This window comes from Polyergus mexicanus, unplaced genomic scaffold (genome assembly GCF_030449975.1).
Source record: "Polyergus mexicanus isolate NDT 795.1 unplaced genomic scaffold, iyPolMexi1.0 SCAF_4, whole genome shotgun sequence".
Lineage (NCBI taxonomy): Eukaryota > Metazoa > Arthropoda > Insecta > Hymenoptera > Formicidae > Polyergus > Polyergus mexicanus.
In genome coordinates, this window is record NW_027223324.1 from 9,205,891 (window position 1) to 9,230,918 (window position 25,028).

General features: G+C 35.6%; 1 protein-coding gene across 5 annotated transcripts; it reads right to left on the minus strand.

Annotated features, from left to right (window-relative positions):
* Positions 1-392: 392 nt before the first annotated feature.
* Cadps (calcium-dependent secretion activator 1) lies at positions 393-24,368 on the minus strand. 5 transcript variants are annotated; one of them, XM_070294819.1, is made up of 15 exons: positions 23,939-24,368; positions 13,698-14,254; positions 13,125-13,292; positions 11,871-12,362; positions 11,306-11,712; positions 10,710-11,174; positions 9,921-10,280; positions 9,424-9,669; positions 8,687-8,989; positions 7,560-7,726; positions 6,957-7,408; positions 6,502-6,660; positions 6,185-6,298; positions 5,817-6,055; positions 393-5,483 (listed from the first exon to the last, which is right to left on the minus strand). In XM_070294819.1, the coding sequence occupies exons 2-15, from the start codon at positions 14,121-14,123 to the stop codon at positions 5,279-5,281; spliced, it is 4,203 nt and encodes a 1,400-aa protein (XP_070150920.1). In that variant the 5' UTR covers positions 14,124-14,254; positions 23,939-24,368; the 3' UTR covers positions 393-5,278. The 5 variants fall into 5 exon arrangements, with proteins under 5 accessions (XP_070150920.1, XP_070150921.1, XP_070150916.1 ...); XM_070294820.1 differs by having other exon boundaries at positions 6,185-6,301; positions 7,560-7,716; positions 8,689-8,989; positions 23,939-24,367; XM_070294815.1 differs by having other exon boundaries at positions 6,185-6,301; positions 23,939-24,367.
* Positions 24,369-25,028: the final 660 nt, after the last annotated feature.

Below are 25,028 nucleotides of genomic sequence, written 5' to 3' on the forward strand. Positions count from 1 at the left end.
TAGAAAAATTAAATTTTTTATTTCTTTCTACTTACTCTTTTTTTCTTATTCTAAAAATTTCAACAAAAATTAAATCTATTCTAATTCCATCTTTTCTTTACACAAGATTTTCCCTTCTCGACCGTTTTTCTTTTACAATGACGATGTTATGATGAGGATGCGTATTGCGTGTGCATGGTAGATTATATCATTATTTACAAAAAATGCGTGTATTCATACCGCGTATACTCTCCCTTCTGGACTTTATCGTGTTGGCGACAAACGATGAGAGCGAGTGATTTCTGTTCTCTTTTTTTTTCCTCGTGATAGAACGCATGATTGGATGATATTGATAAAGTGCCGATTGCTGGAGCCGATCATTGAGAAGGAAATAAAAAATATCAGGATATGTATTATCTTTTTTTTTTTGCATCTTGTTCTGTTTTTTCGTCGGACTTTTTATTAACGAGAGAACAACAGTTGAATAGAAGTTAAATTGAGACTAGAACACTGGCTAGAGTAAAAAGACCATCTCTTTGATTCAAGTAAAATTACAGTTTAAACGCAAAACGGAGAAAGGTGGATGGAAAAAGAAAGATAGAGAGAGAAAGAAAGAAGGAAAGAAAAGGGAGAAAAAGGAAATTGATAAGAAAAGGAAACAGATAGGACAAAGATAAAAACGAAAAAGTAAGAAAGGCAGACAGACAAGGTAGAGAGAGCTGGCGACAGAAGTGTTCGTATCGAAGTTCGATCGGTGAAGAGTTACTATTGTCGGAATAATGAAATAGAGACGGAAATAGATCGGTAAATCGATAGATAGATAGGTAGACAGATAGACAGAAAGAGTGAGATAAAAAGAGAGAGAGAGAGAGAGATCATTTCGTAACAGTCCTAATCTAATTAGTAGAGTATAGGAGAATTACCAATAGTAAGAATAATCACGATAATCATAATAATTCTAACGCCGTTAGCATTGATAAGTATAGTATTAATAATTTGGATGTTTTTTTTTACTTTTGATAAAGTTTCAAATTCCCTCCACGTGTTTTCTTTTCTTTTCTTTTTTTTCCCACTTCACTTTCTTCGGGCTTAAACGAATCTCGCTCGCGCTTGACTTTCCGTTCTCTAGAAGAACCTCGTCGCGATCGCGACGAAAATTATCATGTACGGTGTGTGTATTAAGGCCGCATTTACTTAATCGGTATTGATATACATCATCGTGGCGATAAATCATACAATTGTATCACTGCACTTTGCTGGTTATTGCGATATCAGTGACGAAACATTAAAGCAATTGCAATAATGCGCTCATCAGGCTTTTGAATATTTCTTGTTTTCTTTTATATTCTGTGTTGGTTTCTTCTCTGCTTAAATATAAAATTTTCAGTATTAAATATTTTGATAACGTCAAACTTTATTACACTTGATTAAATATTTCTGATACGACAAAATTTATTTGAAACTAAAAAATAAAATTTTGTAACTCATTTATACATTCGCGGCTTTAATTTATCAAGTTTATTGACATTATTAATTCTTTAATTATTAGAAATTAAAAACTGTTCTTAATTTAGATTTTTTTATATTTGTGGCCTGCGGTGAATTTCAAAGGCTTATATAGACAATTATAAGAAAAATGAGATAAAAAGAATATATAAAAATGAGGAAAAAATTCAAGGCATAAAATAAAGATATTTCTATCAGGCATTATTACGCATTCCACGTGATATTTTTGTCAATTTAAGAAAAAAAAAGATCTCTCAATTAAATCGAGCTTAACAATGTAGCCTTAATCCAACGTATGTTACTACTAGCCGCGACGTGTCAAAAATAATATTTAGAAAATTGTGCTTTACATAGAACTTTGCTTTTTTTAAGCCTAACGATATAATGAGAAAAATACGTAACAATATAATGAGATCAAAAGAATCTGCATATAGAGTGTATAATATTTATCTCATTCTTTAGCAAATTAATATGCACTTGTCAATTTTTGGCGAGAGAGATAAAGATAGAGAGAAAGAGAGAGATAATTAGAAAGAGAGAGAGATAGAAACAAAGAAATAGGAGAAAGATTGAGAGAGAAAAAAAGAACTCGCCTTTGGTCGCCCTATTCTATAAATTTGTATGTATGTGCAATGCATCAAAAAATATTCTGTCAAGTTCGGAAATCGACGATGAAAACATCATCTCTAGAAATTTGCGTCGATACAGAAACTGCCGGGTCGTGAGATAATTTACACGTTCCTCTCTCATGCTTCGTTCTTTTTGTGTCATATAAAAAGTTTACTCTTTCCCGTTTCGCCATCGTTAAAATATGTACAAACGAATGGTAAATCCCTCGCCTCGCGTTCGCGTGACTGCTCTACATTTGTGTGTCTTTGTATGTGTCTTTTACGTTTAATTTTATACTGCCTTACTCATCGAAGTAGAATGAAAAATGTGTCCGCCGGTAACTAGACAATAAATAAGAAAATTAATGTTAACAAGAAACTTGACATTATGATCTCTTGAAATGCGTAATTTCTTATTTAGAATGAACTATATAGATATCTAAAATTTGATTTGTCAAAAAACCAAGTTTTATGCCACACATATAATTATGAATTTAGAATCGAATCAAGCTTCGTATTTATATCAATTTAATTATGTTAATTTTTTTCTCAATTACCTTATTCTGGAATTATTTTACATATACAATGGAATGATCCTTCGAACTTGAGGTAGACAGAGAGAGCTCAAAGGGCTCTATTATAAAGGCGATTAGGATTTGTCTCGCGCATTTTTAAAAAAACATAGAAACACGCAAATAAAAATTTATACACGAAATATCGCTACGTAAAATAATTAAAATTCTTAAGGGACGTACATTTTTCATCCTATCTCGCTGTTATACTTTCGCGTTTGATGCACTTTCAAGAGTTTATATCAAGCTGAATAAATATCCATTAATATACGAACATTATATCGTGAAATGTTGAAAATATACATGCGCGTCTTGTGATCCAGGGACAAGACTCTCTTGCATTGTAAACCTACATAACACTTTTATAGGACGTTAGTATTATAACGACAACGGCAAAAAAAAATATAAAAAGTTAAAAAGAAAAGATATATATTTTCTCTCCGTCGCGCGCAATTCGTTAATTAGAGTAAAATCGAAAGCGATTCAGTCCAACCCAATCCGCACGCGATTTTTGTTTATGTATTTCAATCCTCTCAAAAGCGACTCCCTTGACAGCAAAAATCTATAGCAGATTCAATTGAGAATTACTCCCAAAATTTTGAGATTGCTAGAAAATTTCACAACATTGCGAGAGAGTTACGAACTTAGTTAAAAACTTTACTCTGGCGGAACATTAATAGCCTTTGGATGATTTTTAATTAAAGAATTCTCCTTTTATCGTTTTTGTAATGTTAAAATAAAAATTTTAACATTCTTTAATAAATGGCGAATTCTTTGATTATCTTTCTCGACTAGATTCTCGCCAATAAAATTTCTTCACTATGCATAGTTATTCACGTTTTCTTTTTCATCCGTAAATAAATAGTCAATTAATTTCTTTATATATGCAGTAATTCGCGGACGATGCGTTATTATATTACTGATATTGTGCACAGATTTGTATAATAATATAAGGCAGGTAAGAAACACAACGTGCTACTACGTTCACTGCTTCTGATGGTTGTCGGCGACCATTCGATCGCGACTAATTAATAATATGCTTAAACTTCTTTGCGTATGTGTTTAATAAATATAGTACCATCGGAAAAAACTACGAAAGATTACGCCAAAAATATATCACAAGTTACGACCCGATTAATCTTTTAAACTCTATACTGAAATATCTATCATTTATTGCCGTTTGGGAAACTTATCAATCGAGTTCTCTATACGAATTTTAAATCAACTGCATAAATCAAGCATTTATCATTTCAATCTGGATATGCCACGATATATGTGAATAACAATCAGTATCAATTTTCTTATATAGAGTGCCCAAGGTTTCAAAAAATATTTAAGACACAAATGAATATGGAATCGATCCTTAGCGAAAATTTGTAAGATATTTTAACAATTAAATATTAGAGGATTAATTATCAATTTTAATTTCCGAGAGGTTTTTAGTTCAATCGCGATGAAATTTTTAATGCTGAAAATTCTTGTACTCTAGAAAAATCGACTCTAGATTCGTTACGAAAGAGATGAAATATTTTTTGACAGTTCTCGATCTCATCTTGTGTATCTTATTTCTTATTACAAAGGAACATTCTGCTCGAGTATCGAGCGAATGGTCGTCCAACAAATAACAGCGATCGTATTTAACAGTTGAGAAAGCATTATTGGTCGCGAAATTAACTGGACAAGCTGTTTCGACAAATCGCGTATTCCTTTCCTTTCCTTTTCTTCGAGATTTTCCATATTTCTGTCGCGTTTCCCTATATTCCACATCCAAGCAACGTTGCAATCGACCCGAGAATCTTTCCTATTTTTACGCAGAATACGTGCCCTTGCTTTTATCCTTCGACAACTAAATCCGCAAAACCAACTCGCGGTACACAGTAGGAAAAATTTTATATATTCTGTGTTCTGATAATTCAGTTAATGTATATATATTAACGACGTTAGTCTGACACATGCAGACGACGACAAAATGTACGAATATCTCATAATTACACGTTGCATATGTGTGCATGTATACGTTTATATATACATATACCTTTGTAATATGATTAGATATATCTACGCGTTTACTCTCGTCTATATCCTGCGCATTCTTGCACATAATCAGCCTTTCCAAATATATTTCGACTATCGTTCGACTACTCGTTTTTGCTATTACCTGAGATCAAACATAATCGATCAATTAAAACAAGTTTACAATGAGTTTGAATTTTTAACACGCTCGTTACGACATCTAATATGTATTATTAAAATGGAAATTCGAGAAAAACTGTACCTAAGTAAACGAAAATATATCAGCAATTAGTTTTTCAATCGTGATCAATCAATAAGTAATTTTTTTGTATTAATTCCGAACGAACGATCGAAAGTCTAAATCCGCAATAAAATTGAAACGATTTCGCGAGACGATAAAAGCCAACTGATCCGATCGATTGCATCGTTTTAATCATATTCGTTTATATGGACGAAACTCTAGATCATCGTATTGCCTATAAGATACTAGCTACTCCTTTAGAAATCTTGCCTCGTTCGCATCCTCTTATTTAGACGAAGGAACGTACTAGTCGAATGATAAGATTTTTTTTTTTACTGGCAGAGTGCTAGAAACAATAACTAGAACCAATTGCTGGCTGAGCCGAATTTTGTAGAAAGACCGCCAATGCCCTTGCCAAACATACTACCGACTTTGCCAACAACGTTCGAGGTGACATTGCTCAGATTAGCTACATAATTCGCGTCTTCCGTTATCGTCTCAACGATCGTCACTTTTGTCTTAGGTCTCTCAACCTCATCGTCATTGCCATTCTCCGAAAGCCCTCTGTAAAAAGAAAAAAAATTAATTAATAATTTTTCAATTCAAAATTTTCTAAATGGCAAAATTCGGATAAATGTAATTGAGTAAATTATTAATATTAATATTTATATGAAAAGATATAGATTTACAGTTTTCTGTCTCTCTCTCTCTCTCTCTCTCTCTCTCTCTCTCTCTCTCTCTCTCTCTCTCTCTCTCTCTCTCTCTCTCTCTCTCTCTCTCTCTCTTTCTTACATTCTCTACGGGAAAAAATTTTATTTAAAAAAAAATATATATTTTTATATTTTCTTGCAAGTTCTGCTAGATATATTTCTTAATCTTATTGTTAGAAAAGCTTACTCTTCATTCTGAGCGCTCATGGTTAAGGCACAAGTTGCTTCTTCCGTCTTCATCCTTTTGTCTATAGTCTGATATGTCTTCGTATTGAGTTTCTCCTCCATCACACCCTGAAGCTCAAAATCCGAATAGATCTTTTTCACGATGTGAGCTAGGCAGGTACACTGATACAAATGCAGGCTATGATCGAGCCTCTCAGATAACCAATTACATAACATTTGTATCTGCGCCGTATACCATTGCTACAAATTAAAATAATTCAGCGAAATTACGTTCAATAACGCAAACGTATTAATAATGTGTCAATTTTTCTTTAGACAAATTACTATTAAAATTGAAGTTTTCTTTATCTTGTTTTTATTAACTCTTACCTCGAAGAAAGTCAAAATCCACAACTCGTCAAGGACTTTGCTGCGAATCTGATCCATACAATTTCTTGTAAAGTTTACATAGGCTTGTCCCATTTCCTTCCCGCTTCCTGATACCTTCTAAAAATAAATTGTTTGATATTTAAAATTGTTTGGTGTTAAAAAAGTTTTAATAATTCTTTAAATTTATGATGTTACTTGAGTCACACCTCGGCTTTCTCATAAATAATTTATCATTCATCGGTATAAAATATCATAAAATTAAGAATAGGCAATATAGATAATATAGATAATCTATATTATTGAGCGGAACGAAATACCGTAAGACTGAGAATGGAGCCGATGAGGGAACCCTCATCGTAACGAGACAGCTTCGAGAGTGTCGCTTCCAATACCGTTATTAACTTATTAATCATTCCTTGATTCATTCCCGCCGAGGTCTTTTCAATCATGTCATCGATTTTGGAATGATATTGATGCTAAAACACAAATATTAATCATACGATGGAATATATTGAGTTGGATAATTAATTTCAGCACATGTCCGTTATCGCATTTAACGTGAAGAAATAATTTTAACATTTAAGATTTTTCATACATAAATATATATATATATATATATATATATATATATATATATATATATACATATATTACATTTTTTATGTAAAAATATTATATTATTACATATTATAAATTCTGTCGCAAATGTTGTACTGAAACTGCGGAATATAATATTGTGTTGGATCGGTTTTCCCAACAATCGTGAACTTACCACATCGACACCATCGACAGTACAAAGCTTAAAACTCTGATTCTTGGCATCCAAAATAACGTTCACCATAGCGCACATTTCCGACGGTATGATGTAATCGGTCGAGATGAAGGTCACGCCTTTCTTCAGCCATTGCTGGAAGGCCGCGTCGGTCCTTTGTATGCACGACTCCACCATGTCGCAAGCCATCAGCTTCAGCCTCTGTTCGAGATGTTGCCTGAACTCCTGATCGGGCCAGTGCAGTCCACCGATGAACGATTGCAACGCATCCAGTTTCCAGAAAAGATCCTCCGAAGTGGCGCAACCATTCCCTTTTATCTCCCATCGCTCCTTCTCGAAACCTTTATGAATCGATTGAGCGATCGACGTCTCCATTAGATCAACGTAACGCACTACTAATGGCGCGAACGTATCGCGTAAATGCTGATGGAATCTTCCGTTCTTCAAATTGTCTGCAAATTAAATTTTGCCATCATGTATAGAATTTTTAGATCTAAAAACACTTAAAGTAATGGAGTCTCAAATATATCTAAGAAATAAGAAAAAGTAATAAAATATTAAGAATGCTAAGGAATGATCTTGAATGAAGGTTTATAAACTTACCGTCAGTCCTGAGATAATCGTTCATTATTTGGAACAGCGGAAAACTATCCCATGTGTCGGGTGGTTGTTCCGCAAGGACTTTATCCATGTCGACGGCGAATAGCGACCAGAAGATCTCGGCGTGCTCCACCATGAGATCGCTAAACCAGGCGAACGCCTGCGGTACAGTGTAGTAGGAGCGGATCGTGAAAATATTGGACGTCGCACATATACGGTGGGCATATTTCCTCTAGCTCGGGGTGATGGGGACGCCACCCTGAGCACGGGGCCCTCGAGTACCCAGAAGACACTACTTCTACTTCATGATGTGCGTGAAAACGATCGTAAAAGTAAGCGACAAGCGTTTGCTGCAGTTCTAAGTTTCGTGATTATCGACTCGAACAAGGCATCAAGAATATCGCGATTAAATATCGATGAGATTTGCCTCGTTTGCGGAAGGTATCTGATGAAAAGTGAAAATGAAACTAAATTCAAACTAAACGCAGCAACGTGTAGAGTACTAGAATAGATGCACCAGTAAATAATTCGATTTCTTTGCTAAATAAAATTTTAAATTTTGTAACATTTTTAATATTAAAATAAGAGTATTAATCAAAATTACAAAATTTACAATTGCAAATAATTGATTTATATTTAATTTATATTTAAAAATAATAATTAAAAAGTCATTGGTTTTACCCTCTTCTTTAAAAATTTGATTATATTATTTTACACGCAGAAGGATAAATTTAGACCAGATATTATCTGACGCATCTACCCTACATCGTTATGTGATACGTTTGATGATATAATATATATACATATATGGTATGTGTGACAATTTAAAAAACGTAATAATATAAAAAAGAAAAACTTTTACTTTTTTGTTCTTCCGCAAAAAGTGAACATCTCTCGATTACGATGTCTGTGGTTCAGCGGTTACTCTAAGCGAAAGCAACTTTCGCGATGATATCAGAAGCAGATTTCTACATGGTCATCTACGCGATCAAAGCCTAAAAGAAATGGACGGCGCGCTTTTGTCTTCTGAGGAGGTGGCGGACTCTTACCAATTCCGTGTATCAAGGCATGCTGACCCTCTCTCTCGAGAGCCCCGAGAATTGACACTCAGTTCTAAAAACCCAACTAATACCTCCGAATAATGTTCTTCATTTTGCTGCAGCAGATCCACGCATAGCTCGGCGAGGTGTATGAGATCCTCCAACTTCTTGCTGGGAGGCACGCACACCTCGCCGCTCAAATCGTCTTCGATCTTCGCCTCTGCAGAGAGTTTTGTATAATTTACCAGCGCTGCTGTTTCCAGACAATTTTTTATCAGTGCTTTTACTTCTTCTTGCGGCACAGGTGTCACGCTATCTTTCATGAGAACACGTTCCAACAGAGATAAAGTCGCCTTCAGCGCGCCTTCTGGACGCCCGAATGGAAAACCGTACCTGTTGCAAAAAAAGGATTATATAATTCGTGATTTTTTAATCTTTGGGAAAAAATTATTTTGAGGAGATTTTCTTTCTATTCATTGGTCGATCTATTTTAAGAATATTTTCATTGTAACAGGTCTATATTATCACAATATATACAAATTAATTTCTTGCCTTAATAAAGCTATAGAAATTATTATAGAAATTATTACTTTAAAAATTATAAAGAAAGAATTATTTTAGAAAAAAAGTAATTTATTAAAAAAATTAATTTTTTATATTATATAAATTAATATAAATTATATAAATTATATATTTTTTATATAAATCGTATGTTATAAAGAAATGCTTTAGAGCTAAATAATGGGAATGGAAATAATTATTTATAATAATTATTTTTTGCATCATTCTCGTACACAATATGTGGAAACAATATTAGAATTATTTACCTAAAGTTGGTGATCTGCTTTTCAAGAATCTGTCTGAGTCGTTCTTTGATATCCTGAAACTTATCTTTCTCTTCATGAGTAATCGAACCCACGCCATCGGCCGATGTTGTATTACCGTAGACATGAGTGGCGCAAAAGGCAAAGCTAAAGTGTATCAATGTTGGGTCTATCATAAGCCCACGATCGATTCTGTCCAACAGATCGTTAAGATAGCAGATATGCCGAAAGCATCCGCGCACGCCGTATCTATTATCAGAAAACAGACTCTGATATCGCAAACAAAAAATTCATAAAAAAGACAAACTTTATATATTTCAATTTCATATGTATGTATACGTGTTGTGATTTCTCAATGTTCCTTATTTTTTAATTTATGAACTATAGTGTGTTTAATTAAAATCACATACAATGACATAATCTCTGTATGAATAATATCTATAAATGTCTACAAATACTGCAAACAGATTAATTCGATTGACAAATGCGAGCTTCGTTACCTGGCGCAATACTCATCCAGGACAAAAACTTGACCGGGCGAGAACCAGCCGAGCGAGCAGTATGGATCGTTCAATCTGTAATCCAAGATCAAGTTTTGCAGATACTTGAATAGGGCGTGGTGGTCGAACTTGCAAGGATCGGCACTGATATAGTCTTCCATGCCGTGCTTCTTTGCACGATCGGCGTCACCCTGGATCTTGCTGATAGTGGAGTTCTTGTCGGCCACAGAGATCGGCGGGGTGGGCTTGTGCGATTGACCGGTCGCCCGGTACATCGCCATCACCCACAAATGACATTCGTTCTCGTCGTCCGAAGCGTATACTATATTGTCGCCTTCGCGCACAGCGTTGAAAAAGTACCTGTCGGATATACGCAACTCGTAACTGCGAATTGTGCGAACGTGCGACCGGAACTTGACGTACAATCTTTGCCAGCTAGCTGCGGAATATCTTGCTCGATCATATTAGAAAATATCGATACAGAAAAATTAAGAAAAATTAAACTCTATTCTCTTGTAAAAAATTTTCTACTTTTTGCAACAAAATCAACATAAAATTATTGATTTACAAAAACTATTCGATAATGTGTGGCCTCATAAAAATAAAAAGAATTTAATTAAATCTCTACCATTAATGATAAAAAATATCTCAACAAAAATTTAATAACGTGTTTGATAACGACAAACAATTGCAATTCGTAATTTTACGATTTTGAGCAACTACGAGCATGCTGCTATGGCGGGGTTTAGGTATTTCTCGCTCTCTCTCTGCGGGGGGAGGAAAATTTACCTTCCGCCCTCTAAATCCATGCCGACCATGAGATTAGCAGAAACGGCCTCGATATAGTCCACTGTATAGCCATCGAGCTGCATCATTTCCGACGGCTCGCTTTTTTTTTCTTTGTACGAGCACATCGCAAATGTGTACTGCGAGACCTGGACCAACACAAAGTACCGCTTCTTCCACTTTTTCCATACGGACTTGCCCATCGCGTACAGATAGCCGCAGTGCTTCATGTTGAGCGGCTTGTCCATGCGACAGGCGATCTTTATCCTCAGATCCTGATCGGCGCAGTTCTTGGGCACGGTCATACGATGCCACTCCGGCATCTTGCAAGATAACGGAGTAGGTCGCAGAATCACCTTGCCCAGCTCCTTGTCCTCGAGCGCCAGCATCGCCGGATTCTCAGTGTACAGTCTGACCTTGACTACTGGCAGCGGATGCATCGTGGTGAAGTCACCCTGAGTGTCCCACCTATAAATACGATCCGTGGACGAGAATGATGCGATCGGTCCTGACCCCCCCCCCCCCGTCCCACAGTCAGCTATTGCAATCAAACTCTCGATCGACCTTGCGATCGACACTTTCTCTTTTTCTCTACTCACATAGGCTTGGAGGCCTCGGCCTGATCGGTCTGCAGCTTCTCGCCGCCCTCCACCTCCATGGTGCAATAAACTATTCTATTGGGTGCTAGGCTTTTGAGGCCCTTGACCTCCATTACGATTACTTCCAGCTGGAAGGTCAGGCCGACGTCCATTTTCGTCAATTGGGGATCGGAATCGGCGGAGTCGCCCTCCAGTTTAGCGAGGGAGCCCTGACCGCGGCAGCGGGAGCGCTCACCACGATGGTTGTAGCGCTTCAGCTTCTGCAGCCCGTATTTGCTGTCTATCGAACCCTTGGAGACCGGTAACGACTCCAAATTAGCCATTAGCAGGTTGATAGACGACTTGAGCTCCTCGATGTAGAGCGACTCCATCTCTTTCAGAAGGAACCTGGGCATGAGCTTGCGGTTCTAGGAATAGAGAAGGAACGGTCGGTGTTCAGGAACGAGCAGAAGCAATCGGTGGACGGTAAGACCAGAGAGAAAGAACGTATCCATGTCCAAATGAAACAGCATTAAAGTAAAATAAAAGCAAAAATAAAAAGAAGAAGAAGCGACCGTCACAATACCTTCTCCATCTCGTTGACCTTTTGTACGCGACCGTCCAGCTCCCTCCTGATGGCGGCAGCCTGTTCGTCGGCTGAGTCCAACAGGAGGGCGTTGAACAGAAGCTGGTGCTCGAACTTCTTGATGCCGAGAATCTGCTGAAACATGTCGTACAGCTGCTCCTTCGACAGTATCAGCTCCGAGTTCAAAGACTGCTGTTGCATCCTGGAAGGCCGTTTGGTATCCTCGTCACCAGTACCTTTCAAAATGCAATCGAATTTGGCCAACCAGGACGTAAGCACAGTCTCTTTGCTCAGTCCGTCGATTTCCGGGAGGCTCCGAACACGCTTCTCAATGTTCTTCTTAAACACCTCGCGGAAGTCGAGCTGGGAGCATGCGCCGCTTTGCACCATTCGCACCACTCGATCCGACTTGAGAAACACGTCGTGGTAATTCTGTATAGCATTGTGGAACGCCTCGTCAGCCATGATCTGCGTCTCACCCTTCAAAAAACTCTGCAATTCATACGGATACAATTTAAACGATCATACATCTTATATAATGTGTAATTTTCTTCGAGATTGTAAGATTCCTCTTGTCAAGCTGCAGACAATATCTATATAATTCTAAATTGCATGGATTCTTTGATTTATATTTAATGATATTTGGTATTCGATAACAGCCTCATATTTGCCGAATAGATCAAACATTACATACGTGATGTAGTCTTACATAACATAATTATATTCCTGCATGTGAGAAATATCTAAATGTTCATACATAAATCTGATTTCTTGCATAACGATAAATGTAGGAAAAAATCAATCGCAACTACATCTTATGCAGAACAATGTAAGATGTGAAACACGATTGCATTGTATATAAGGGAAACAATCTATTATTATAACGGCCAATAATTTAATGCGATCGTACAGCTTCGATATATCTAACAATAAGAGCAACGAAGGTGAAGGTTACACGATAGATACATATAAGACTCTGCATAAGGCTTCGATAAATGGCCATTCGCCACGAAAGGTTTCTCTTACTCCGTAAAATGTTAAATACATAATGCGAATGCGTTTTAAACAATATTCTGGTTCAGTAAAACATAAATAGACGATCGGCAGCAATAATGTAATGTACAGATTTAGTATCTTTCGAGTAGATTTTTATATATACAACACTTTATTCTATATATTTATACTTATTTTTATATTTAGTAGCAAAAATTAATTAATTTCTTGCTTTGAGAAAAAATTTATTTGTCTGTTTACCTGAAAACGAGAACATATCGTCTCCAATTGTTGCTTCGTTACTTTCATCTGCCTTCGCGTCATGTCCATCGGTTGCTTGGCATTGAACGGATAAGCGATGCATCTAGATATGAAGACATAAAGCTGTATCCGAGTTTTCCTTTCCTCTTCTTCCCTTTCTTGCTTATCCTAAAAGAAAATTAAAAAAAATTATATCGACCGTGCGATGTGTTGCACGTAATGTTGAAAAAATTACTATTCAATTTCTCCTCGCGAAAGAAATTGATCTAAACAAAACATTTCTTATAATTTTAATAATTTCTTTGGCAATAATTGCAGTTTAATAGTTTTTATTGCCCTTTTCTATCCTATGTTGTTTCTCTTTTACATAAAAAAATTATCATATATATTATATGTTTTAATATATGTATATTTTATTTTTTTTTTTATTTCATGCATATATGTATATTGTATATATATTTTAACTATAAATATAATTTTTTAATATCTGAAAAAAATTGTGATAACCAAAAAGAGACTTTTTGACGAGAAATGAAAATAGAAAGAAATTTTTGAGTGCATTTATACGCGTACTTGCAACTCTGCTTCCGTTTTCTCGCTGGCGACAGAGGGAGATGGACTAGTGGGCCTCTGGGCATAATTAGCTGCATCTTGAGCCGCGCTCATCGACGGCGACAGGGAGTTCCTGGCGCTGGCGAGATTAGGCACGTCCAAGCCAGCCCCAGCGGTGTCTTGCGGTCCCACGGAGGCTCGATTTCCGGATCCATGGGCTCCCGCAGTGCTCGGTGAACCTACATGGTTCGGGCCACCGGGGGAGGCTGTGAGGCCCGAAGCGAGCGAGCCGACGCTACCGGAACCTGGACCGCTGCCGATGCTGCTAGGATGACGACGGGAGCCGTGAGAGCTACCGCTGCCGGCACGACCACCGCCACCGCCACCGCCATGGTGAGTGTTCTGATCCTCCTCGCTCTCCTCCTCGGACGAACTTGGGTCTATCATCGTCTAAGAACGCTCTAAGGGGGTGCACGCGCGGTCCTCGAACCCCCCGTCACAGGAGGCCCAGCCGCTTCACGTGGTCACGGAGCCGTCGTGCTCTGCTTTCGATAGTGTTGATTATGCGCTCTTTTAAACTGAAAAAAAAAGAAGAGAAATAGCATTCATTTTTATTGCAAGAAAAATAAATGCGATAATGAATATGATAATAATAAAGATAAATATGATATTAATTGGATGACTGTGCTAGGAAAAAGAATTCATAAATATTGAGAAGAAAATATGAACAGCTGCAATTGCATTAACAATTGATTTTCAATATTTTGGGAAGAAAAGTAAAGCTGGAAAATTGCCATTTTCCACGAAATAATATTTCTGTTTACGCGCCCTTTCTTTTCTGCTTTTGTATTTTACATCTTATTTAACAAAATTTCGTAATTGAAAACATGACTGCAAAAAACATCTTTGAATTTTTCAGAAATCTTTTTCGCACAATACACTTTTTTATAGTTCTTAATAATATTTAGTTTTAATCAAGAAAAGAAAAATTGTTAACGACATCTTTTATATTTATTTAACTACAAATGATCAATAATAAAAATAGAATTACATTATAGCCAATTATAATAATATAGGGCCACAATAAAACTGATTCATTTCAATAGCTAATTGCGTTAAACTACAGCTTAAAATTCAGCTGAGAGTATTAATGTATTTTATATTAGAAAGTAAAACTGCTATAATGCCCTTTCTCTTACACAGAACTGGATTATTTCGTTAAACGCACAGCAAGTTTAATTATTAATTTAAGGATTTCTAATTAAATATAAGGCAAATTAAGGTCATCGTTGGACTAACCATCACGATTATTACGTTCATTGTGTTTAATATAAGCACAGAAATTGCGTGTCAGACACAGCGGCGAGTATCTGCACGCAATTATCATTCGACTTTTTGCACAAAGGCGCAATTCGACCTGAGCTATTTCTCGCGTAATTGCAGATCGTTGTACGCAAAAGCGAAGAAAATTGTTTATCCTAATCCCGTTGCGCCATCACGCGAGAAATAGCAATGAGAAAAAGAGTTTTTTTTTTTTTTTTTTTATTTCAGCTTTCCGATCGCACGAGCTTTCATTGCTATCGAAAGCTCCAAAAGCTTTAGACGCGAAAACCAAGAACTTGAGAATAAATATTTTTGCCGTTGAAGCGCGTTCACAGCTAGCTTGGCAGAAATGACAACGGAAAAATCAGTCACGCATCCCCGCAGGAATAGAGATTTAATTCTTGCAATCCGTCGAGAAGGGAGGAAGCTGAATTTATCGGCTTATGGAGGTACTTGGGAGGTACTTTCTACGAACGACTTTGGCGAATAATTCCACTTTAATTATAATTGATCGTTTGAAAAGTCCTCTTTCGCCTCTCTTAAAATGCTATCGGATTACTTCAGGCGGTCTCGAATCGACTCTTTTACAAAAATTTATAGCGATCGGTGCATACAAAAATTGAAAGTTTGTGCGAAAGAGATATGCGAATTTTATGCGACTATAGAATTTAAAATGTATCTGGAAATTTAAAGCGCCAGAGATCTGAATATTCTCTCTCTCTCTCTCTCTCTCTCTCTCTCTCTCTCTCTCTCTCTCTCTCTCTCTCTCTCTCTCAGTGATCTAAAGATTTATGAATATACAATCCAGAATAATTGAAAATGGAATGAATGAAATAATTAATAATTTGTATGTTATTTTTCTATTGCAATTATGTAAAGTGGAAACATAATTAGAGGGATGCTATCATTTTATAGTACATTAAGTTAATAAACATTTATAAATTAAAAGACATAATATATCTTGACTATGTTAGTAATCTTTAAGCAATCTTTAGTGTTTATTATGACAAGTACATATATATATATATTAAAAATTATTACTAATATATTTAAGAATATTAACAAATATTAAAGAGAAGTTGTTATACTAGTCTATAATTCAGAATATTCATTATAACAATTTGCCCGGTTTATTAATTTCCATTTGAATTTCATTAAAAATGCATTGTCTTGAATTGTAGAATTTAACGATTGCCAAGTATCTTTTGCTTATAGATTGTATAGAATGAATTTATTAAGCTTTTCGGTAAAATAAATCCGTTTCCGTATTTACTGACAGCATAATACTGTCCAATTTCGCACAGAACGGATCATGGGCTACGAGTGGTAAAGCTTAATTGCATTTAGCTTCTTCGTACGCGCAATACAAGTTCATCGATAATTGCACTGGCTTTTTGATGCATATATGTAATAGTATTTCACTTGCACATACACATACGCATATTCTCTCTCACTTTCTATCGCGTGCGCATGATACGTCATATTCGATTTAAACCGCGTTCCATCCTGCGAGAGATAAGTCTTTGAGCTAATATCGAAAAGATGTATCAATGTGTAAAAATGCGTAATATCTTTAAATGCAGTGTCTTCCCAAATGTATTACGAAACAAGTCACGTTGCATAAATTCTAAAACCTGTAATGATAACGAATCATCAATCGAAAAATATCCGAGATGTGCTATATTTCAATATTAAATTTATCGTTTGGTAAATTTCAAGAAGAGAGAAAGACAGAGAAAGAAAGAAATATATTTTCACGTTTTTCACAGTTCAAATGACTATTTTAGTAAATTTGGGACACAGACTCCCATACGAGACAATTATTTTTCAATTAACTTATATTTTTGTGTTTTTTTCTTTAGTAAATCTTGATATTCATAATATCTTAAAATTTAAATTGATGACGTTTATACATAATAATGTGTTTTTTTTTTAAATAAATTTTAATTAACTATTATAGTACGAATAGAAACTGAGCGATAGAATTGAGCTATAATCTCACCGATGCAAATCCTAAGTCGACTAATGGATTTTAATTTAATATCGCTTCAACGCTATTACGTATTGCGTCATTATGCGTCGGTGTAATTGCGTCGGCGGATAGATTTAGTTGTTCGAACGAGATATTTTGAGATGGGTGAAACTGCCGGTGCATCCTTCTCAATGGCATAATATTTTTTAATAAGTAAATGTTCAGACACGTGTTACGAAAAATAGATGGTTTATTACAAGCTTTGATTTCGTTAATAGAGAAATGTTCATCGCTCTCATCTGACGAAGAATTAATTTAACGAATAAAATTGGCGGACGAATTGCTTCATCGTGTATAACTTGACCCGATTTTCCAAGAACCGAGACATTTTATATTTTTTTTTTTTTTTTAAATTAACTTCAAAAATAATTTGATAAAATTTGTTTACTATTATGACTTTATCATTTATTTATTAAAAATTGATTTATTGAAAACATGCGGCATCCAAAAACCATTTATCTAACACTATACACTTCGCTATCGCTCATTCTGTATTGTGTCAAATTCACACTCGTCAAATATGTTTACATTAATTTCTGCAGAAATTAATCAATTTTTAAAGTAATTTTCATATTATTTATAATATACTCGTATAATTTGCACAAATTTGCAAGCGGTTTTCGCGGGTAATATTTTCTCGACAGCAAATGCGTCACGTTTTACGTATCGGTCAGCGTGTCGAGTTCTACTGCTGGCACTGGAAGGAAACTCGGCTTGCGACAACTATATGCCGTGGAACTTAACCGCGCAGAAGCCGTCGATAAGGAGCTTCCGGTTGGCGAAATCGGAGCAAAGTAATTTTCACATACGGAAAGGAAAAAGAGAATCCACTTTCCGACATGAAAGCGCACCTGCTATTCTTTGATCAGAAAGGAAGGAGAGATATACGGGTCCGGATGCATGTGTATGTGTGTTTTTCTCTTTCTCTCGTCCGGAATTTTTCCAGACGCGACAATCGATTTCCAGGTGCAACGCTGCGCGTTTTCAATGCGTATGTAGGAAACGAACTGGAACGGAAGAAAGACACGCGTGGCTATCACAGTGCAAACATATCGATTGTTTCCGGCCGTCCTTCTGACTTCCTTTTACATTCGAGTTAAATGTCTGATTCATTTCGCACGCGTGTTTACGCACATGTGTATACATCGCGGACACGTGGCACCGTAAAAATTGAAAAATATTAGAAAATATCGCAGAAACAATCTGAGAAATTTTCGAAGAGACACTTTCGAATTTTTCCGAAGCATTTTTCATGCGATAAGAGCTACACGATGATCTTTTTAATCGGCCATACATGTTGATCTTATGCAAACTACTAAGAATTTTGTCAGATTTATCAAAAAATAAAGAGAAAAATGTCTTAAAGAACCATGCGCAATACTCAAGACGCAAAAACGTTATATTTATTGATTAAACAATAATAATAAAATCGGCATACGTTTCGACCTATATGTTTCGATATTTTTTATTTTATAATTAACGAAGCCTTAATCTCTTGAAGATTTATCAAATTTGTAGAAAAGTGTATTCCTTGAGAAATTAATCTCTAAAATTCTTTTTAACTATCTGTTAATACAACTTTTTATAACGTGTTTCATATTAAATATCTATTTATTAAATATGATAAAAAAAATTTTTTTTTTTTTAGATTAACGTTATTATGTTTCTTTTTTCCAGATTGTTCCCCGTCTATCAAGATCCTCTTGTTATCTAATTAAATTCTGCAATCTTATTTCGCTGTAATCGTCCTAGCAGATTTTTCCTCAGAAAGGAGCAGATTCGAACATCGGATAGTTACGTAAGTAGAAAAAGAAAAATTATATCATTCATTGCATGCTTATAGGATATAAAGATATTCAAGAGGAAGTATTTTCTTGTGACGTGTTTAATCTTTTCTTATTCAGTAAAATATCAAATATATCTCAAGTTCCGCCCTTTTTCTCTTAAAGTAGATAATCCCAAAAAAGTCTTAATCACAGAGAAAGAAAATCAGTTCAAATAATTATTGAAAAATGAATAATAGATTTATCAATATCAATCGTCGCGAGAAAAAGTATACAATGGAGAAAAGAAAGACGAAATGAAGTATTTTTATAACGCAACATATAATTGTGATAACTTACTACTCATATAATTGAATTAATAGAATAGAGAATATATGAATCATGATTCCTGATTTAATTTTCATACATGATTCCTGATTTAATTTTCAAATGGAATAATGTGAACCGGTACGTGATCGATGGCTCTCTTTCTCATATGATCGTTACTCATTGTAACAATGTACGCGTACAAAGGCATGTATATACGGGCGTGTTAATGCCTAACCCAGAAATGCAAATGTTTCCGCCGTTGTAACGTTGATACAGAACGCGCGCGTGATTTCTGGGCCGAGAAAGTGAAGTATACTGCCGGTTCGAGATGTAAAAGCGGATTGTCTATGCGGAATAGCGTGTAACTGTTATCGGATACGCCCTCCCGGTACGTTTGTCCATGCATGCACGATGAATATGTAGCGATGGTAAGAATTGTCTGACATAATGCAATTTAGCATAATAATGTAACCAGTCGAAATAATCCGGGAAGATCCGTAGCGGGAACTTTGCAAGAGACAAGGAATTTTGTGATATCTCGTGAGACATTCTCGTTTAAAAAGTTAATATTGCGGACAGTAATTCTGTAATCTCAGTGAATTTAATCGATAACTATAATTAAATTAACAAAATCTATCAAAATCTTTGCATCAGAGTCATCAAGTTGATTAAACGGGGAACAGATAAAAAAAAAGTTTGTGATTGGGATTAAATTTATCTATTGATTACAATGCTCACGTTTCCCTAATGTTGAACAAAAAAAAAAAATAAAATAAGCGAATGTTTATCTTGTATTTTCGCTCTCTCTCTCTCTCTCTCTCTCTCTCTCTCTCTCTCTCTCTCTCTCTCTCTCTCTCTCTCTCTCTCTCTCTCTGACAAAAACCTAATTTCAATTTTATCAAAGAATGCACATATTTTTTTTTGTGCCTGTTTTGGAAAACTTTATATTCATTGCAAAATATGTGAGGGTATTTGCAATACTATCACCTGACAAACGATATCTTAGTTCAACCATAGATAAGCGTTCACAAATAATATTTGACAGCGTTAAAAATGGATAAGAAAGAAAAAAAATATAAATGGACCGACGTTGCGAGTTAATTGTGAAAATGATCGGAAGCGGGTTACGTAATACAATGCGGAGTTTATCAAGTCGAAATACTAATCCCGCATGTAAGGGCAACGCGGCCGAACAACGGTATAGGTACCGGTACGGGCGATTAACTTATTGGATCACGTAAACGCGTCCCACGGGGAAAAGTTTCGAAATGGTACTATAGAAAGGAAAAGAAGAAAGAAGAGGATCCGGGGCACGTTTGCGCCGCGACGCAAAATTTCCGCCAAACTTATACGTGAAGAGATCGATAACCGATGCCGTTTATATATATGTGTGTACACATATGTTGTAACGTTCGGTTTTGATGATTATCGGCGTGCCATCGGTAAAAATTTTTCAAACGGATTTAGAGCTGGATTTAGATTGAATTGAGCGAGCTATAGCTCAAAGTCTTGTATTCCGAGGTGTCTATGCCATCTTAGAGTCGTATATTTACCAACAATTTTATATTTGTGATTAAAATATTTTATTAGCCATTTGTGTTGTGAAGAAAAAAAATATTAATTGACATATGATATTATAATTCAGATCTATAATAAATCTAAATCCGTCGCCAAATCTATTCTAAATTTATCATCTGACATTAAAATTAAAGTCGATTCAAGTTTTCTACGATTCCCAAAATATGCACTTTTGTTCTGATATATTGTACTTCTCGATAGAAAAATTTATATCTTCCCAGAAATTAGATTTGATAAAATTGAAATAAATAAATAAAACTTTCTTTCGAATTCTATATTAATCAGTATTTTCGATAATATTATATTATCGATTTTATGTAAAAATTTATAGGCAAAACTTTTGCTGTATTTATACGACATCAATAAGTTACATATTCTTCAGTTCATTACCAGCGTACCAACAATACACATTTTTCACATTCCATTGATTTTTTAATAAATAAAGAGTAAATTTTGATAATGTTAAAGCGATTAAAGAACTAACAGTAATTATTACGCATACAATTATTAAGTATACAAAAAAATTGAACAAGTAGACATTTTATCAAACTTTTTATTTGCTAAAAAGAGAAATTTGCATTTTGGTGTTAAAGCAAAAATATGTCGAAAACATCTAAGATTAATTTAAACAAATATTAATATTCGAGAGAAATTAATCTTCGAATTAAAAATCTACAAACAGACTGAAATATTTCGACATTCTTAAATAGAATTCCAAAACTTGGGATTTCATTAAAATAGCAAATAATTTCTAGTACAAATTATTGGTCGAGATTTTTTTTTAATTTAAATATTCAATTTAAGAAAAAAAAAACAAAGATATAAATTTAATAGTGAAATAAAAAAATATTTTAGTCTTATCACATAACAAACAAACATTCATTGTCAGTACTAAATGCAGCTATCTCGTCATGCTTACAGCAACTTTTTAAAAACGTCACTTTCATCAAAAATTTCCGATAAAGTCGGCTCTTCGACCGGTGATTGGAAATGCCGTGTCAATCGAATTTCCAGGCATGTGCCAATGCTTTCAACTCGATATTGATGTGTGCGCTCCTTTATCTGCGCTTATTAAATATGGCGTTCATTGATCCACTTATTATCGTAGCATACGTCGCCTCCATCAATCCCATTTCCATGACAACCGCGTAGACGAATGAATATTTGTCGCATCTTGGCAGCTTATTTTTGTATATATATTTATTAAAAAAAAAAAATTATAATTTATTTCGTAATAGAAACGCGATATTTAACAAAAATGTGAAAATGAGAATAGAATAGAAAGGGAAGATAGAAAATTATTTTTAGTACGGGAAAGTATGACAGAACGATTATTTCTAGGATAACATCGCATCTCTTCCTGTTCCTTTTTATATAGCCGGATTCTACATTAATTGTAGTTAGGACACATAGAGTGAGAAGGTTAAAGTTAGACCCGACCATAAAATCTGCGATATTATTTTTATCCTTTACGAGGTCACGCTTTTTATCAAGATTAAATCGGTACATTATAGAGTACTACCTTTATCGAACCGTAGAAAAGAATATTTTGATTTTTACTAATCTATTTTTACTTATATTTCACATTGTGTTACGTTCAGTTGAGGCTTCAACGAATCTTACAATGCAAAAATTCATTGTGACCGACTAGATTTTTTTCACGTTATTTATACGTGCATATACAAATCCAACATTTTAGTTTGCGCTAGCGCGCACATATGTGTGTTCTTGTATGTGCGTAGCAATTTGAATATTAAGCCATTTTTCTATAATAAAAAAATTTTATGTGTATATTTTTAAATCAAAATATTTTTTGCAGTTTATTACGAAAATATCATACAGTAGTAACAGTTTTAATTTCATAATGTTAAAAAGTTAAAACAACACGATCAATATTTTATTATTTTTTACTGTTATGTCTGCCAAGGAATATCAAGACATTTCATAAAAATCAATTTATTACACAATACAATTATATAATTATTTTTTTACTGATTTCACAGCTATCGTGAAAAAATCATGAAATAACGATTACGGAACATTCTACATATCTACATTTGATTTTAAAATAAAAATTAGCGCCAAAAAATATAGTTTGTTAAAAATTCGTTTGTAATACGCTAGTTTGATTTTTCGCAAACTAGCTTAAATATCCTAGCTATTAAATCTCCAATTACGATTGCAAATGTAACTTATTTGATGCACTTATCTGTTATATAGAAGTGCATTTTTATTTTGCATTGGGACATAATCTCGTTATTTGATCGGCTTTTGCGTTCATCGGATGCCGATATCTACCGCAACGTTTCCGTTCATCGTCGACATTCAAGTCGACGAGGCACATACGTAAAAAAAATCGATAGCCGCCTCGATTTACTATGACACACCACCGCTATACGTGTGCGTCTGTTCCTAGCTCGCCGATGCGAAATACGACTTCCTCATCCAACTCGCTGATTCGAAATTGGCTCATTGAAGCTTCGGTAAAACTAATGGCTACCGTCAATTTGTTAATGAATCATATAAACCAACTAACGCATCAATTACAGAATCATAAATTCAGAACTAACGCAAACTGGCATATATTAATTAGATTGTCAATTTTAGCATTTATCTCCTTTGCTTCTCTCTCTCTCTCTCTCTCTCTCTTCGAGGATTATCCTCAATTAACATGGAGTTAGTAAATTAAAAATTACTATCAATTAATATGAATTAAATAACAATTTATCCACTATTATTGTTCATCAGCGATTAATTATCAAATAAAGTAAAAATTATCAATTAGTGTGGATTAATTTACCAAAGGCTATCATTATCACAACACGACACGATGCAACGAATGGCACGTCTTCACACATCACCGACACATTTTAACGCGACGAATTTCGCGTTCCCGAACCGCTCTAGAGACGCAAACGAAATCGCGATGCGACATGAATTCCTGGCCGACGAGAAGCTTTCGCGCGAACGAGTCTTCCTCGCGGCATGTTATTGATCTAGCAGCGTCGAACGCGCGGCTTCCGAAGCAAGGCTCGCCGTTTCCCTAGACACGCTCGAAGGTGCATGTTTCGTGGCTGGGTGTGTCGTATGTGTGTGTTGCCCATTGCTGTCGATGGATTTGGAGCGCAATAGTTATCCTGGCGGTTCGCATCTCCTTTGAGAGCGCACAGAGACTCGCCCCAAGAAGAACCGTCTGTGCTCGCTAAAAGCGAATATTTATGTATATATAGACTAACCTCCTATCAATCGATTCTGGGACTCCTTCATCTGTCGAAGAGCCATCCCGCTACGACGTGCCGTGCATGATCGTGTAATGACGACTCGCGGGGAGCACGACGATATCGCGGCGATAGTATTGTCCGTCCGTTTGATCGGTGACGTGCCGTATCCACTTGGAAAGTAGATCGAGCGGTATTCGACCGCACGAGTCACACGAAATAAACTAGCGTACGAATAATTTGAGGAGAGACAAGTGCAAGGAAAGAGAAAGGGTGGAAAAGGAGCAAAACAGTAGAAGGAAAATTAGAGGAAGAAAGAGAAAGAGAGAAGTCGGAGGGCGCTCGAAGAAACGAGAAGAGGAATCGTTTGCGAGGGTGGAAGTAGCGGACGGACAGATGCTTCGTGATCCACAAGCTGGCGTGTTCGAACTGCGACCACTCTGCCGATATGCCGACTGCGATTCTGCTATAGTAGGGAGAAATGGTGAAAGTAGGGGATGATGTCGGTAGGAGGTGGAAAAACCGAAGGGAAAGAGGAAGAGAGAGGGGTAGGAAAAGTAAAGAGGTAAGCAAACGTCGAAATTAGCGAGAGAGAAAAAGAGAGATGCAACTGGAAGAGAAAGAAAGAAAGAAGGACAAAGGAAGAGACGATTTTAAAGTAAAAGAATAAAGAAACTGCAAAATTAGGGAGAGAGAGAGAAAAAATGATGATGAAGAAAAATAACTAGAGAGATAAAGAAAATCAAGATAGAGGGAGAAACAAAGAGATGTTGCAATGAACAGGAGAGAGAAAGGAAGAAAGGATAGAAGAATTAGGAAAATATCGAAACAAGAGGAAGCCGGAAGCCAGATTCATGAGGAGAAGACGAGCAGAGGAGAAAAGATCTATGGCGATCAAACGGTGGTTGCGGAGGAGAGACGACGCTTTATGTTATTAAGTTTGCAAAGAGCCGGTCTAAAAAGCATTCTATCACGACTACGATTAGCGGCGGTGATGGCGATGGCGAGCATTATGTGATAGACATTTGTTACGTACAGGGGGAAGGAACAGGAGAAAGAGAGAAGAGAGAAAGTGTGTACGATAAAGAAGAAAAGGAACAATGAATGA

Excerpts from the sequence above, each read along its gene's own strand:
- Cadps (XM_070294815.1), bottom strand. The coding sequence starts at position 14,123 with ATGATAGACCCAAGTTCGTCCGAGGAGGAGAGCGAGGAGGATCAGAAC. Across the intron at positions 12,363-13,124 it reads CGATATGTTCTCGTTTTCAG|AGTTTTTTGAAGGGTGAGAC; the intron begins GTAAACAGACAA and ends TATGAATTGCAG. Across the intron at positions 7,727-8,686 it reads GAAGAACATTATTCGGAGGT|TGTACCGCAGGCGTTCGCCT; the intron begins ATTAGTTGGGTT and ends CTCCTACTACAC.